The sequence below is a fragment of the Myzus persicae genome, unplaced genomic scaffold, assembly GCF_001856785.1.
Source record: "Myzus persicae strain clone G006 unplaced genomic scaffold, MPER_G0061.0, whole genome shotgun sequence".
Classification (NCBI taxonomy): Eukaryota; Metazoa; Arthropoda; class Insecta; order Hemiptera; family Aphididae; genus Myzus; species Myzus persicae.
This window is the reverse complement of record NW_019101697.1, coordinates 38,805-56,169: the sequence shown is the minus strand read 5'-3', so window position 1 is coordinate 56,169 and position 17,365 is coordinate 38,805. Positions and strand designations below refer to the sequence as shown.

The 17,365-nt window shown below is 27.9% G+C and overlaps 1 protein-coding gene across 2 annotated transcripts; it reads right to left on the bottom strand.

Annotated features, from left to right (window-relative positions):
• Positions 1 to 311: 311 nt before the first annotated feature.
• On the bottom strand, positions 312 to 13,580 carry LOC111030174. 2 transcript variants are annotated; one of them, XM_022309555.1, is made up of 17 exons: positions 12,970 to 13,580; positions 11,048 to 11,136; positions 10,842 to 10,982; positions 10,628 to 10,773; positions 10,383 to 10,570; positions 10,185 to 10,318; positions 9,959 to 10,114; positions 9,811 to 9,886; positions 9,509 to 9,721; positions 8,839 to 9,192; positions 8,127 to 8,313; positions 6,715 to 6,929; positions 6,216 to 6,651; positions 4,757 to 5,274; positions 4,522 to 4,657; positions 3,404 to 3,547; positions 312 to 853 (listed from the first exon to the last, which is right to left on the bottom strand). In XM_022309555.1, exons 1-17 carry the CDS (start codon positions 13,186 to 13,188, stop codon positions 651 to 653), a joined length of 3,555 nt encoding a protein of 1,184 aa, XP_022165247.1. In that variant the 5' UTR covers positions 13,189 to 13,580; the 3' UTR covers positions 312 to 650. The 2 variants fall into 2 exon arrangements, with proteins under 2 accessions (XP_022165247.1, XP_022165246.1); XM_022309554.1 differs by having other exon boundaries at positions 3,155 to 3,547; positions 12,970 to 13,188.
• Positions 13,581 to 17,365: the final 3,785 nt, after the last annotated feature.

Here is a 17,365-nt window from a genome sequence, read left to right as displayed (position 1 = left end):
AATTGATTAGGAGAATTATTTTAATACCAGATACCTAGTTAATTTAAAGACAATACATATTAAGAAACCTTCTACAGGAACTCCTTAGCAAATTGAAAATAAAGGAGAATTCATTATTGTTAATGAATTTAATCATTATGTTTGGTTTAAACACGTAAATATACACAGTGTATTTTCAATATAATATGTACACCAAATTTATTTTCTTATTTGTTGACTCTTAACATAATACTAATAACAGGCGCTGATGTATGTAATATTATATATATATATTTACTATTATATATATTTATATATAATATATACATATATATTCAAATACCATTTATTATAATATTAAACAATCATTTTAAATGTGCTCAATGGTTTTGGTCCTACATCAATTGTTTGAAACATTCACTGATAGAGCACAAATTATATCATGCATAGTAACATTAAAAAAAATACTTATAAGTTAAGTCTGGGTCTAAAAATTACTTAAATTGTAAATTTAACTTAAAATACGAATCACGTCAGACATATAAAAAAAAGGAAAAATAGGTTTTTCAAAAGAGAGACAATGAAACACTGCAAGACTTACAGTTGAATATGAAAAATAATGAGGGATCTAAAGAACACAACGTATTTGAAAGGAGTGAAAAAATGTAATGTTACACACACCCAACTGCGGCAGCTGCTGCCGCGGCGGTACTCTTTTTCTTCAAAACTATGTCCTTGATGTTCAAGTGTACCTTTTCTTTGCGCTGTGGAGGTACTGACTGCAAGCAAAACCGCTTAAATTCTTCTAATTCTCGTTCATCATCATCCATTTCCCCATCCTCCGGGTCTATGTCTTTTGGCTCGAACACGCTTTCTGCAAACGGCCACAAACACACTCATTTTTGGAGATTTACTTTCTCGATCTTAATTATATATATATATATAAGAAGCCTACAATTTGTTATATTTAATGAGTCTTGCTGTTTTTAAAAGTTAGATTTATATTCAAAAAAGTCGTAGTTGTGTTCGTATCATACATTCATGATATGAAACCCATCATTTTAGTTTTTTTGTTACAAGTTTCGCAAAAAGGATAATACCATTGGCAGGAACAGATAAAAAATGTTACATTCTTTGGTTTGTACAAGCTAACGATCGAGAAAGCACGGTCCAAATTAATTTGGAATTAACTTAATAGACCCCACACAAGCAATGTGCTTTATGAAATTGTACAAAAATAATATATTTATAATAATATATAAATATCAACACGTGCGAGTGTGAAATCCAAAACCATCAAGCAAATTATATTGTATAAAGGTTGTTTTTTTATTTTTTTTTTTTATTTTTTTTTTAATAGCTGTTAATTATTTTATAGGAAAATGCTTGTAAGTAAAAAAAAAAAGCCTACTAAGAAATAAATAGTAAGAATACTTTAAATAAATATATATAATTGTCAACAATTATTTTCACAAAATGGATAAAAAAAACAAAAGAAAAACTCAACTCGTATCTTTGATACTAACAAAATAAAAGCAGACCTCTAGAGCTACCTAAAGAATAATGATTTTTGTTTGTTTATGTAACAATTACTAAACATAAAAAAAAAAATAAACAAAAAATGTATAAAATAAAAAACAAAATAAAATCATATTTTGAATATTGGACTGTTATAAAAAAACTATTATTTTCTGTTTATTTAAGTACAACAAAAATATAATCAAATAATTATTTTTCTGTCCAATGTTCAAACTTCAAACACTGTGAAATAAAAATAGTATAAATTGTCATAACTCATAGAAAATTACACAAATCATCTAAATACAAATTTGTATATAAAAATTATTTAATTGTTTAAGCAAATCAAAACACGAGTAAAAGCAAAAGAAATATTAATTTAAAAAAAATAATAATAACAAAGCTGCAAAAACAAGCATGCAACAAGTTTGGATCTTAATTATCAGGGCTAAAACTGCCATCACCATAAAAAAGCAGCCTATTTCAAGTATAAAGTATTTACATTTCATTGGACGTATAATTTGTACTCTTTGTTAAAAACTTAAAATTATATAGGTTTATCACATAAATGAGGTAGATATTATACAAAATTATAGTAGGTGTTTATTCTTAGTATTAAATAATTTAGTTATTAGTGGACATTCCATTTTATAAATTGTAACAGTTATATATTAATTTGAATACACTTTAATGCTAATAATATTTTCAGTTAATTGATGGATACTTTTTTTAAGTCGAAAAGCTGTGTTGTGAGTTTAAACATTGTAAACACAATATTTTAACAAACTATAAATTATAATACATTAATCACATAGATCGGAATTTAAAAAGTAAATTTTGTATATTATTATTATAGTAGCAGTTTCATATCCACTGTTTAGTTGTTTTAAATGATATTTATTTATTTTACAACAGAACTGTCTATATAAAATAATTCACATGGGTAGCAAATAAATTATGTACGAAAAACGTTTAATTAACATTCAAAAGTATCGTTTGTAAATTTCTCATGTGAAAACTATAGTATTTAGAAAAAATTTAACATGAAAATATTCTTCTATAAATTATATAATACATTAGGTTGATCCTAACATTGATGTCTTATAGAATTTAAACCATAAGTTGATAATACGAAATGATAATTCAAATTATGAATAAAAAAAAAGGTATAAAATATATTGCCAGATCTATTGAAATAAAAACGTTACGTTAAAGAAAATATTAAACTCTGTTGATATTGAATAAGAAATTTTTTTAATAACATGTGTATTTTAATTATTATGATAATTGTACAGATAGAATGAACTTCTTATGAATTTTTAATTAAAAATATAAACAACTAATAAAAATAGTGTTTTAATAAGTACTTTAGTGCTCAGAATTTCAAAAGAATTAATATTTTAAAATTTCCATTGTCGTTTTAATTGTTGTAATTTAAAAGTTAAGAAATCACATAAACACAAATTTCTTTACAAAATAGGTTAAAAAAATATTTTGGGTGATAACTCTGTTTTATACAAGTGTAATTTACTTTGTAGTCATATGAATTAAATTTTTAAAAAAAAGCTTGATGCTATATATTTCAACATAGGAAAAAAAAATATGATAAAGGATTTTTCATTTACAGGAAATTAGGGAAGACATCAGCAAAGCTCACCCTCAACATCCGTCTGTTTGGAGCCGCCCTTAACCCGACGGCGACGACGTCTTCGCTTACCAGACGGATTAGCGTTGTCGTCGTCGCCACCGTTAACTTGTAAGTCTTTATTTTCTGTCAGAATGGCATCATCATTGCGCTGGTACAGTGGATTTCTTATAGTAACCATACCACCATGCCTTTGAATAATCACTGGCAACGGCATAGTTCGTGGTGTGTTAGTTGGTATTTGTCCAGCGATGGTCTTACCTTCTGCACTACATGGATCTCTTGTTGATGATTTGTTAGTAATTGTAAAACCTGGGTGAATATTTTCTGAGTTTGCGTCATCTAAACTACCATCATTGATTTTCTTACGGCGTCTATGACGTTTACTAGCGGCACCACTCCATTCTATAAGTAAAGGTTTGATTTATATAAAAGCAGTAAATAATTAAAAAGCCTAACATTTGTATTATTTTTCAATCATTATTATTTTCTATTTTTGTGTAAGTAAAAGTGGGTTTAAAAAAATAAAGAATCAAACAAAAATAAGTAACTAATAGAAAATTATTGTTCAACTTATACATTAAAAACTATAATAGTGAAAACAAAAATTATGAAGTAGCTAAAATAAAATGGTTAATTATTAATTTTATTCAAACAATCGAATATGATTATTTGTATCAGTATTTATATTGTTCATGGGACGTACATCATAATCATTGATCTAATCAATCCATCTTTTTAAGCATATTATTATATACACATTAAAATTATGTTAACTTATCCGACGTTTGTCATACCAGTGTATATCACGTCATTAGTCTTATAATTTTCAAGAATATGAAACATTGTTTCACACATTTTTATCAATTTTCTTAAAACAAAGTAATATGTCATACAAGACAATAAAATGAAAACTTTTTACAAAAAGATACTCCCTTATACATAAAATGGATAATATTTATAAAAATAGGAATATTGGAGTTTTATTTAAATGTGTGGGTATATTGTAAGTTGTTATATGTATAAATAATTAAAATATTTAGAATATAAGACACATATTATATATGTTTTAATAAATATTTATGAGGTGTAGTAGTTTTGACCACGGTAAAATTAACAGAGGTGGTTAAATGTTGGCAATTATATATTTCATTGACCGCAAATAATTATCAGACTATACTTGATTATTTATGTTATTTGCTTAGTAAATAACCTACAGAGAAACTTATTAAAATAAATGGCATTTAATTATAATATAAGTGGCATGACTTTTAATATTATATTCAACCTAACACTATGTGTAATGACTAATGAACATATTTTTAAGTCAATTACATAACTTAGAATTTAAATAATACATTTTTATCAAAAATAATTACCAGTTGATCCTTCATAATCATATCCATCAGTCTTAACAACCACAACATTGTTTTGAGCATTTTGCTGCATGGTAAATGGTGTCATTGCAGCAGGCGAGGCAAATGGAAATTGTTGTGACGATGATGCAGGTTTTGACTATAATATTAAAAAACAAATAAATAAATAAAATATTGCATGATTAATATAAATATAATAACACGTGTTAGGTACATAATCAAATGAATTATATCTTACCTTTTCAGTTGATTGTTGAATATCTCTTGGCGGTTTATAATCACATGGGTCAAGTTTAGTAATTGTAATTCCAGGTGGTAACTGTAATTTATCAATATCAATAGGAGCTGATGATGCAGATATTTTATTAACAGCCTCATTTATTTGTATAGCTGTTGGACTTGTAAGTGGCATTGGCTGTGACGGTGGTGGCAGAGGGCGTGTGAATACTTGATTATTATTACTACGTTTTATTAAAACTGTGTTAGGTTTTGGCTGAATAGAATTTGAAGTACTTGGCACTGGTGTGATGTTAACATCTGGCGAACAATACCACTTCATATTTGTTGGTAACTTTGGTGCATTTTTATTGGTAATTAATACACTTTCTACTGGTTTTGAATGAAGTTGAGTTTCATGTTGTTCAGGTTCAGTTTGTTTCTTTTTACGATTCCTGCTTCTCTTTTTACTAGGTTTATCTTCTATTATATTTTGAGGTTGTTTACTTTTATCGCACAATCTCTGAATTGCTTTAATAGCTAAAAATATAAAAGATACAACATATAAGTTATTTTAGATACAAAATAAAAAAGACTAGAGGAAAAATGAATAGTTAATTGTGATATGCAAAAAAGAAAAAAGTATTTATAGAAAGAAAATTATAACTTAAAGAACTACAATTAACAGGACACTACACCTACGTGTGTTGTATCTGCCTTACAAAAAAAAAAACAAAAAATGTACAACATAGCAAAAACTGTTTTGAGTGAAATAGAACCATTCAGGCTATAGTGATAATTACGACTTCAAAATTTATATACAATATAACTAGGAATATTATGTGTGAAATATCTTTTTTATTTTTTGGATATCACTGTTCACTTATACAAAAAGTCTTTTGTTTAAAAATCCATTATTTTCAAAAGTGAATGATATTTTTTTTGTAAATACAATATAGAAAAAAAAAAAAAGATATTTCACAGTCTAAGTTCTCCTTTTTATGGGGTGAAGATTTTGTTTTTTAGTTATGACTATAACCTTCTTCGTTCTTTCCCTCACAAAACAATTCTTGCTATGTATTACATATGTAAGACGGATACAACATATGCCAGTGTTGTTTACTTAATGCAAAATAAAACCAGGGAACTTGATTTTGTGTATGAAAGGTTTGAGTGTACCTTTTTTAACCTACTTGTTAATCTAATACATTTGTTCAATTTGAAGTCAATATTAAACATAAACAGTTATCAGTTATTAAGAAACGTACTAGAAATTTCTCCATTTTTTACACCCTTAAGTATTAGATTAAATTTGCTACCTATCTGTATGCGCCAAAACATACATCATATTAACCTTTCTTTTGATCAGAATCTAAGACTTTTTTTAAAATTGTTATTGTTGAAATAACAAAATAGTTAACTATAGAATAGTAATACAATATAAATAAAAATTGTATTAAAGTTATTACAAACGTTCTCACCTTCATTATCATATAAAGTACATAAAACATCATCTTCTACTGCTCCTCTAAAAGTAATGGTTACTTTAGAACTATCTGAATCTCTCTTAATTGTAACCATTTTTGCACCCTCAACATCATCTTTTTTACATTTTTCATCTTTTTTAATTGATACAGTTTCTTTATTACTATTTCCCTGAGATTGCTTGTTTTTCTTTTTAGAAGGCTGAGTATTCTGCTGTACTTGTTGCTTGGTAATTTGCTGTGTTTTAGAATTAGTAACTTGCTTTTGTTGCTGATTCTGTTTTTGCTGTTTATTTTGATTTTTTGATTTCTTCTTTTCTTTTTTTAATGCTTCCTCGCGCTTCAGTCTTTCTAATTCTTGTTTTTTACGTTCTTCTTCAATTCTTTTCTGTTCGGCTTCTTCTTCTTCTTTTTTTATTCTCTCCATTTCCTCCTAGTTAAAAAAACATAATTTAGATACAGCTGTTTATTAATTTAGAATATTTTAAAACTATACTTTTTTCTCTCTACGTCTAGCTTTTTTCGCAGCTCTTTTTTCATTGGTTGCTTTATTGCCTTCGATAAAATTGACTATTTCATCAATAGGTTTTTCAGATAGTTCTTTTAGAAAGTTTTCTGGTAAATTTTCACTATTATATTTCATTTTTTCGTTAATAACTTTTGTTACAATTATTGGCTCTATTTTTTGTTGTTGAACACCGCTAATAGCACCTAAACATAAAATAAATAAATAATATGATAACTACTTTATGTGACCTTCAGAAACAGAAGAATAAACCACAATAAATCAAATATTAGGTTTAAGTTATATATTAATAGTGATTAGCCAAAATTTAAACAAGTGTCAAGGAAAAATTTGTTTATTTTTCTAAAATACATAAATCATTTTAAATGTTATTTATATTTGAAAAAAAAAAATATTTAATAGCACTGAATTGATAAAGAAAATAAATTAAGTAAGATCTTTTTGATCAATTAACTTTATTAACAGCAGAAGTCCAGAAAATATTCTAATTATCAGTGGAAACCAAAAAATAAAAAATAAACTTCATTTTATATACCAACATAAAAATTGTTTCATTAACTATTCGATATAGAAGCTATAGTTTAAAATTGTTTACATAATATAATATCTAATAATTAAACCACAATTTTCATTTAAACCTGAAATACTTATTCGTGTACCAACACATGTTATTTATAATCAAAAAACCTTAATTCATATTTTTGAATTCAAAGATTTATACTTTAGGCATTAAAGTGCTGATTTAATCCATTGAAATACGTGTGCTCATCAGTCAGTTATTTACGAACTATCAAATTAAGTCAGTCATATTCAAATAAACTAAAATATCATCTATACACGAAAAGATAACATGTATAATTTTTAAATATGGGTAAAATGTTCAAGTCTTAAATTTTAAGTGATTAAATCAATTTTTTTAGAACTATTCTCAAGATTAGTGATTTAGATTAGGGTTGACGGTATTTGGCACCGGTATGAAACAGTATACCGCAATACCAGAAAACCGTGATACTGGAAAACTGAAAAACATTGAAATAATATGCTGAGTTACTGAACAATTTTTATATTAGTATATAATATATATTTTATCATACCCAAAAAACTGTAACTCCACTAATATATGGTATTACGGTTTTCCGTTCAGTGGTATTCGGGCAAAAACCGATGTACCCGTATGCCAACAATTTTTTTTCTTCTAATTTTCTAATTTAGATAAGCTGATAAGTTCATTTTTATACAAAATTATAAAAAAAAATTTATAAAAAGACCACATGTTATATATTACAAGCTAATTTAAAATCTAAGGATAACAAGGTAAAATATAATTAAAAATATAAATAAAGTATGCTTAAAATGTTAAAAAACTTCATATTTTTACTCACCAGTTTTATCAGTTACTGATTGAGGAAGATGTTTGGGTGGATGAACAGGAAGTGGTCTATGCACATTAGGTTCTTTTTGTTTTTGTTTAATAGTTTCATTAGTTTGTTTGGCTTTTTTTAACAAATAAAGATTTCTTAACCGGTCTCTCATTTCTTGATAATTACGACTAACAGGTGCAACAGAAGGCTAAAAAATGTTTATGAAATATTTACTTATGGCATTCAAAATGTACCAATGTAACAGGCGATTAAAAAAACTACTATTAACAGTTTTTGAAATATTTTTTTTTTTTTTTCATAATATTAGGTGTCGTTATAAAACAAGATTTTTGGGTGAGTATTGTATGTTATAACAAATATTTAAAATGAAGGTGAGCACAAAAGTACCCCGAAAAATATTGATGCATTACTCTAATAATCTCAACTTCAAATTATATGATAATATAACTTACTATTTAAATTACTACAAGACCAAAATTTCAGTTTTATATAAAATGAAAAACTCCAAACAATAAATTTGCTTTGGAATAATATGAAATCAAAAATGAATGTTATCATCCAAATAACCAAAAACCTTGAAATATTGCAAAATAATGTTGTTTAATAACGAGTTAAAATTATAAAGAAAATATTTTTAACCAAGTTAATAGTTCTTTGTTAAATGAATCACCTAGTATAATTTATGATAATAAAATTATCCTTAAAAACTTACAACTCCATGCCCAAAAACTTCACAATAACAACAGTCACATTGCCTTGGACTTGAAGAAGAACGTTCTGAGCAGCTATCATCTTGACTTGATCGGCCTGAACTACATTCTGAAGTTTCATCGTGATGATGCATACGTTTTACATGTTCAGTATGTTTATGACATGAATGACCATGCACCGGACGATTGTTTGGTTTAGCTGTTGGTTCTGCAGGTTTACTTACATGAGGATAAGGGTATCGTCTTTTAGGTAACTGTTCTATTTCAACTTTACATGTTACATTTCTATCAATGGTTGACGGACATTTTACATTAACCACAGGTTTTGACTTGATTTGAGCATCTGAATTAAGTACCTAGAAAAAAATATCAAGTATGTTTTTTCATTAGTATAATAGAATTAAACAAAATAAGAAACATTTTTAAAATTGTAATTAAATAAATACCTATTAGTTAAACATTTTACACAGTAGAACACCTTGTGTTGCAATAATGTTTACAACAGCTATATATATATATCTATTTAAATATGTAAATATTTAAGCAAATTTACATTTATAATTTTACCAAAATAAATTGTTATGGATATTCAAATAAGTAGCAAAAGTAAAACTATTTTCAACACAAATAATGAAAGCAAAATTTAAAAATAATAAAAAAAAATATTTTTACCTTTTTTCCAAGATTTTTAGTTATATTTCCTGTAACTGGCTTTTCATCTTCATCAGTAAATGTTTCACCACTATAAAAACATAACATTTTTTCTTTCATATTAGAATATGAAAAAGTAATGGAATTAATTTCTTCAGTTTCTTGTAAATTTGTACATTTTCCATTCTGCACACACTGATCAAAATCCACCGAAGAATTTTTTCGAGTTTCCACCTAAATTTAACATATAGTTATATTACAATTTTTAGTTAAGTGACTTAATATTTTAAATGAACAATAAAATATATAAATTGATTAATTACAGTATGTATGCAATCACAGTAATTAGAAACTCCATCATCATCTAAATCTTCACAATTATCATTGTCTACTCTTTCCCTAAAAATTCAGAAAAATTATTATTATTAATGATTTTGAATTTCACAAAAATATAATTTAGTTAAAACTAACTGATACTCAGGAGCTGGTGATTGAGGTGGTGTTGGGATGGTAAGATCTATTACCAAATCATCGTTTGGTGGCAGTGAAGAAGAAAACAAACCATTTTCTTCTTTTGGCATAGTTTCTTTATACTTCATTGCACCCATTGCCCATACTTCATTACACCTATTCATATAAATAAATATTAAATAGTATAAATTTAAAATATCATTAAATATTTAAATAAAATTATTACTTGATGTTATGAATACATGTCCTTGCTTCTGCCCATTCTGATATATTAAGTTTTACCTCCTTTACAAATTTTGTATAGTCATGAATTAAACTTGCACTCAATAAAGACTTTGACAATATTGGTATTGATAAAATCTAAGAAGAAAAATATGGTTACCATTTTAATAATATAAAATTAATTGTAGGAATTAAAACATACTTGCTCTACAAATGTAGTTACAAGATGATATATTGTCCTATCAGCATAAAGTCGACTGTGATACAAATATTGATTCATCATTCGCCATGATAAATTAAATTTTGATAGATGATATTCTTCAATAGGTTTAATAACATCTTTTAAATGATCAGTAGCAGCCATTAATCTTCGATAGCTGTCTAATAAACCTAGAATCAAAATAAATATGTTGATACAATTTAATAAAATAGTTTTAAATAACTTACAAAATACAAAAACTTGAGGCATTTCTGGTGTTTCTTTATTCTTCTTTTCTAGTATTTGTACTTGTCTTGACCTTGCTTCTAATACAAATTCCATAACAAGGTTTTCGACATTTTGAAATACATGATAAGAATCACAACTTTTAGATCTAGAAAATCGAAAATTATAATTTATTATTTTTTCAATATTATGTATTTATAAATAAGTAAATTTTACTCGTAAGCGGCTTCTTTAAATATATTATGGGGAGGATAGCGTTCTACTTCAACACCATCCATAGCCATTCGATATACAGTACGAATGTAAGACATAAGAGAATTCCATTTTGTTTCCCATTTTTGCACTTCATTTTCTTCACTAGTGGTGAAAAAGTTATATAAGTAACATATTAAACACATTGAAGCATATAATTATCTTATTACTTTGACTCTTTGTTTCTAATAAAATCACGGAAGTTATAGCAACATTCTTTGTCTTTTTGATTTAAAAGGTTTCTACAATCTTTTTCAAGCTGAAACCCAAATACATTCATTATTAATATACTAAAAGAAAAAGTAAAAGTACTTTAAAAACTAATACATAAAAATTATATTAGACACATATCTAATACGAAAAAATGTAAAAAGTACCTAATTATTATTTAATATTAATTGTGTAGGTATTGAATTTGTAGGAAATTGTGATTTTTTGAAATAAGTTTGTTACCTTTCAAGCACCATCAAATTACAGGTATATATGTGTTTCGATCTATTTAACATCAACATATTTTATAGTATTCAATTTGCAGGATTGCAGATACAGTGGTCGCTACTTATCATTATCACAATTAGTGTAATCGATAAGTGTAAGTATAGACTGTATTACGTACATACTTCAATTTTTGTTTAGTATTATCAGTCACTTTATATTATCCATTTTGTTTAGTATCAAAGAGACTACTTTAAGCAACGACCACTATATATTCTTAACGATAACGATAAGTAATAAAAATAACAAGTTAGTTAAGTTATAATGTTCAAATACTCAAACTAGGAATAGGTTACTTTTTTATTTTTTAAATGTTGAAAAAAAGTATCTTCATAAAAATTTGTAACTCTTATTAAATGCAGTTAATTTAATAGAATTTGTTTAATCGAAAGTATTAATTATTCCGTATTTATAACACTACTAATATATGGATGTTTTTTTAAACGTCATTTACCGTCACTTTTTCTAAATTTTATAGTTGAGCAAAAACTAATTTATTTTTAATGCTTTTAGGTATATGATGTTAGATGTGAGGTGTTCTATTTGGTTTTTAGATATAACATTTTATTAATATAAATGTACAACATTTTTGTTTAAAAATAATATTTTTAGTTGTGCACAAAAAGAAAACTAAGTTTCTTAGGGCAAATATGTCCTTAAATCGACCACTAACAATATGTTTAAGTTGTAGCATAAATAATGCCTTAATATAATATATTTATATATGAGCATTGATGGTCAACATGCTGTTTCAAAAACATATTACGGTTTATGAAGTGTGAAGAAAAGAACTTAACCTAAATGATGGTTAGGTATTTTTAAAATCCTAATTTCATAAATATATATATTATATATTATATATATTATATATATATATATATATATAAATAAATATATATATATATATATTTATATGTGTACATAGATTTAATATGTTATGTTGATAGCTATTATGAACCATATTTATTAGATGAAACAACCGTAAAATTAAAAAGCTTAAAGGGCTCAAATATTTTAGTAGCATTTTTTACACAAACTGTACAGGAATAAACAAGCTACAAACACCAAACAAGCCTATAAAAGATTCAGTAAATTTAACAATAGAAATTTAAATTTAAAGTAAGAGTAGAAACATTAAGTTTGAACAATTTGTCCTCATAAGAAAATCATACAAATGTTCATTAAGAAAATACCCTAACTGTGTACTGTTTCCGACAAAAATATAATGGTGCGATGATCACCACCATAAGTTATTGGGTATTGCAAAAATTAGAACACATTATTAAACTTTTATAAATTATACGCATGGGGCATCATCGATAGTAACGTCAACAATCATACTTATTGTTACAGGCCAATACCATGTTATACCGAGGAGCACCTACAAAAACGATCGGACGAAATAAAAAACTTGCACGGTCGCCGATCAAATGTCTAATCATCAGCACCATATAGGCATCACAGCAGTTGTACACGGCACATGGGTAACTCGTTAACAAACATTGTAGCTCACCAGACAACAAGAGTGGACCCCAATTCAACTAACTCGTCATCTGGCTAAAACAACAATTAATAACATCTCAGAGAACACTCGTACCTGTTCGTGTTGTAGTTCCTTGTTTTCGTGGACAAAAACGGCAGTGTCGTCGTCGTCGACGCCGATGCCGACTCCGCCGCCGACGATGCCGATTCCGTTGCCGCCGTCGACGCCACCGTTGTAGTCGCCACAATTGTTGTGTTGCGCCGCCGATTGACAAACGGCCGCTTGCGGACCATTCGCACTGTCGGTCGCGTTCACCGCAACGGTAATGCTCATAGTTTTCTCTTAATTTTTAGCAGAAAAATAAATACTATATCTCTTATAACGAAAAAAAAGGATCTCGAGACTCGTATGCGCGCGCGCGTCTGTGTGTGTGTGTGTGTGTGTGTGTGGTGGTCGGTGGATATGTATATTGTATGATGATGATGATGATATCGCGTCTCGGGACACACACGGCCACACGGGGTAAATGGACGCGATCGGTCACGCACGCACAACAACAACGCGTCGCATGCCTGATAACAGAGACGGAGTTAGCGAGCGGCTCTGGCCTGCGGTGGCGGAGGGTAGTGGTGTTGTTGTTGGAACAACATTACGACTCCTCCTCCTCCTCCTCCTCACCATCATAACGACGGTGCTGCACCGACGACGGCGTTGATATTGTGCATTTCAGGATTTGTGCGCCCGACGGCGTAGTGCAGACGGTGCGCCGACGCGCCGTGCGCGCACGACACTGCACGTCGTCTGCACTGCACTGGCCGTGGCAGACACAGCCACCGCGCTTCGCGCTCGACATGATATTTGTTGTCGTGAGTCGTGAACTCGTGACGCAACATTTGTTTATGGGATTTATTAATTTATTATGTTTATTTGGTTATAAACTTATAACTTATGTCATAAACGACGTAAACTCGTAAGATAGAACCCAAAACAAGGAAGGAATAATGATTATGATATTATTGTTGGACAGAAACTTATCTAGGTATGTGTTAATTTACAATCGAGGTGTAAATGGTGTAATTGCAATCTGACTTTTCTCGTGGATTTCGTACAACATTTCAAATGTTGTAAAAATATGTTGGTCGGCTAGTCGACTCCTGGACCTTTAAATGGTTAAATTAATCAATTAGTTACTAATTAGTATTCCTAGGGGATAGGATAAACCTACGCAGAACGCAATAGTCCTAAATCAAAATAATTATTATTATGAATATTATATAAATAATGGTTATGTTGTAAACATTGAATTAATATCCAAAATGTAGATATCAAGGTTTATCAATTCACCTTGGTAGGTAAAATATTAATTATTTTTTTGAGAAAAATTTGTTCCACTAGCTATTTATGCCACTAATCGACTAAGCAATTGCAACACTTCCAATTTTTTATGCCCATTCTCGCTTCCGAAATACGAACTATATTATTTTATATTTATTCCAATTTCCAATGCTGATTAATACCAATGCCTTTTTTAGGGTTAATATAATATAAATGATCTAACAATAAAGGTAAATATTATCTATAGTTTCATTTCCATACAACATTGTTTTAAAAAAAGTTTGGAACAAATCACCATTGGAGCAAATGTTTTGTGGACAAAGTGGTTAGGTAATAGCATTGATTATAAAATATACTAGTAGTATTTATAATCAATGGTAATAGGTACCGGAAGAAATATTTTTTGGAACAAGTAATGATATTACTGGAAGATGTTTTTATGGACATTGGAATAAATAATATAATTGAAAATCAGGGATTTTAAACAACGTTGTTTAAAACGTTGAAAATCTGTTGGAAGTATATAGCTTTTGTGGAATAAATATATTATATTTACACCTAAAGTGTTTTGGTTTAAAAAGTATATTTTGTGCTATGAAGCACATTTTTAACTTTTGTAGTTTTATTAAACAAATCTATGCTCCATAACAAATTTTACCAAAAATAAGTAATTCCACAAAATATTTCATCCAAAAGACATATGTGTCATGTACTTTGTGACCATCATTCAGTATGGTTAAATAACTAAGCAAATTATAATATTATTCAATTTAGCGGGAAGTATGAATCGTGCCTCAGTGTGCCCCATTTCTCACTGTATCCTGGTTTCTCCTATATTCGTTTTTCCATTTTTCAGCTACATAATTTTTGTAAAAATATTAAAAAATTTGATAGCTAATAAAATTTTACGAAAATAGGTACCTACTACCTACCTATTGGCTATTATAAATGTATATAGTATACACATTGTATAAATCGTTTTCAATTTTCCATTCCTTCAACTGAAAAATCTAATAAAAAAATGTATCCCCCCTTAAAAAATTAAAGTCACTGTAATAGTTCTTATGAAACTAGTCTTATATTAGCTTGTATTCGCTCTAAAGAATTCAAACATTTCATTATGATTTAAACAGTAATTTTCTGATCATACACAGAGAACAGCCAATAAATACTAACTCATTATGAAACTCATTGAAAGTTGTTGGTAAGTGGTAGCAATTATGTAATATAAATAGTTAAAATAATAATAAAATAGTTATAATGATAAAATATTACATTTATTTTTTTGCCATAATTCAATAATTTTAACTAAATAAATTTAATTACTGATTTCTGTCTGTTCGTGTATTAGGTAAGCCAATGTTCTTGTTTCTTGATTTACCTATGTGGATTCCCAAACCTCTTCCAATTTGTTTTAATGGCCATTGAGGCATTAGGTATTTAATAAATTCATTGTTAATTCAAGTTTTTTTAATATGTTAATTGTTTTTTCACTTCTTAAAATGCATTTCCCTTTGTGCCTCTTCCTTTTCATATTTTTTTCATATATAGTGAAACCTATTGATAACAAACAATTGAAGTTGGAACAATGAACCTGTAAACCTACGAATTATGATACCTTAAAGTCGTTGAAGAATCTCATTCGGTTTGATATAAAAAATATACTTTAATGGTGCTTTCTTTGGTATCTCCCAAGTCATTGATATGGTTTTCATGCAGGTATACCCATGACTTAAATATACAAGGTTATTGCACATAGCCAAATTGTTATCAAATAAAAATAAAATGGCAGCGTAAGGGTACGGTCCATATCATAGCATATAATATCATAATATAGCCAGTATACGTCGTCCCCTTACGCTGCCATTTTAATTCCTTAACGTGATAAAATGATATAGTGGGGGTACTATTGCAATAACCTTGTATATTTAAGCCATGGGTATACCTATACTTTAATAATTAAGCTAAAATGCCTTCTAAATAGTCAGTACAATAAAATTTTAAAATTAAAATCTTACCTACCAATCGTTTTTCTCAGTGCGTGTGAGCTTCGCTATTTATAAATCCCACATCAAGCATAAATTACAGAGTTCCTGATGGTGCAGTCTACGCCCCATTGTTTTTAATCTATTCATCTATGATCATCCAAACACGAATCAAATATTCAAATATCCTACCGTTGGTAATTTGCTGATTACAAAGCTAATATAGCATTAACCACCAGCACAGACCATAACTTAGCTTCGCTCTGTACCAGTATATGCAAGACACCTCCACCTTCTTAAAACAAGGTACATGTATTGGGTAGACAAAATGAATGACACCAAGTCTATTCACTTCACTATAACTTCACTCTCCGAGGAGAATATCCCTGAACTTTTTTTCTCATGGGGTGATGCGGGGAACGTGCTTAAAAAATCACCCTGTATACCTGTATATAAAAATTATTACTGATACCTTGATATTTGTTGAGTATTATTTTAATAAATTATGAAGGTATAAGCAGTGTTTATAAATCGTTGGTACATATGCGTAACTTATTGGGATAGTTATAGAAACATACAACCATTTAAAAAACTACTTAAGAAATGTTTGGACAAATAAATTGTAGATAATCCTTGTAAAAGTAGTAAAATAAAGATACACCACGTGACCTAAAAATAGGTGTGTAATTACCAAATCCAAATACTAAAATAAAATATAAAGGTCTAAAATTAATTAATTAATCTGCAGATATGAATCTTCTTTTTAATGATATTATATTAAAAATGTACGGAGTTTCGACTGCGGGATCTCAAAATATGCGCAATAACATTTTTGTTTATTACCCATCATAGTTAATTAAATTTTTCCTTACTATATATTTTACCGTAATGGAAAAAATACTGAAAAATATTATAAAATAATTGTTAATATCTAAAAAGATACACAAATCAGAGATCTACTCTCCCCCTTTTCCAATCACCACCTAAATATAACACTGGCGGACTATGTGATACTCAAACATGATACAGTATATAAAGTATAAGTCGCAGTTACTCGTTAACACAATGTTCTTTACAATAGGCACACAAAAGATTTGTAGATTTTAATATAACTAATTTAAAATTAAAGTTAAATTATTTTACAAGAACTTTTTAAGAACCTACGTATTATTCAATTTTATATTTTATAG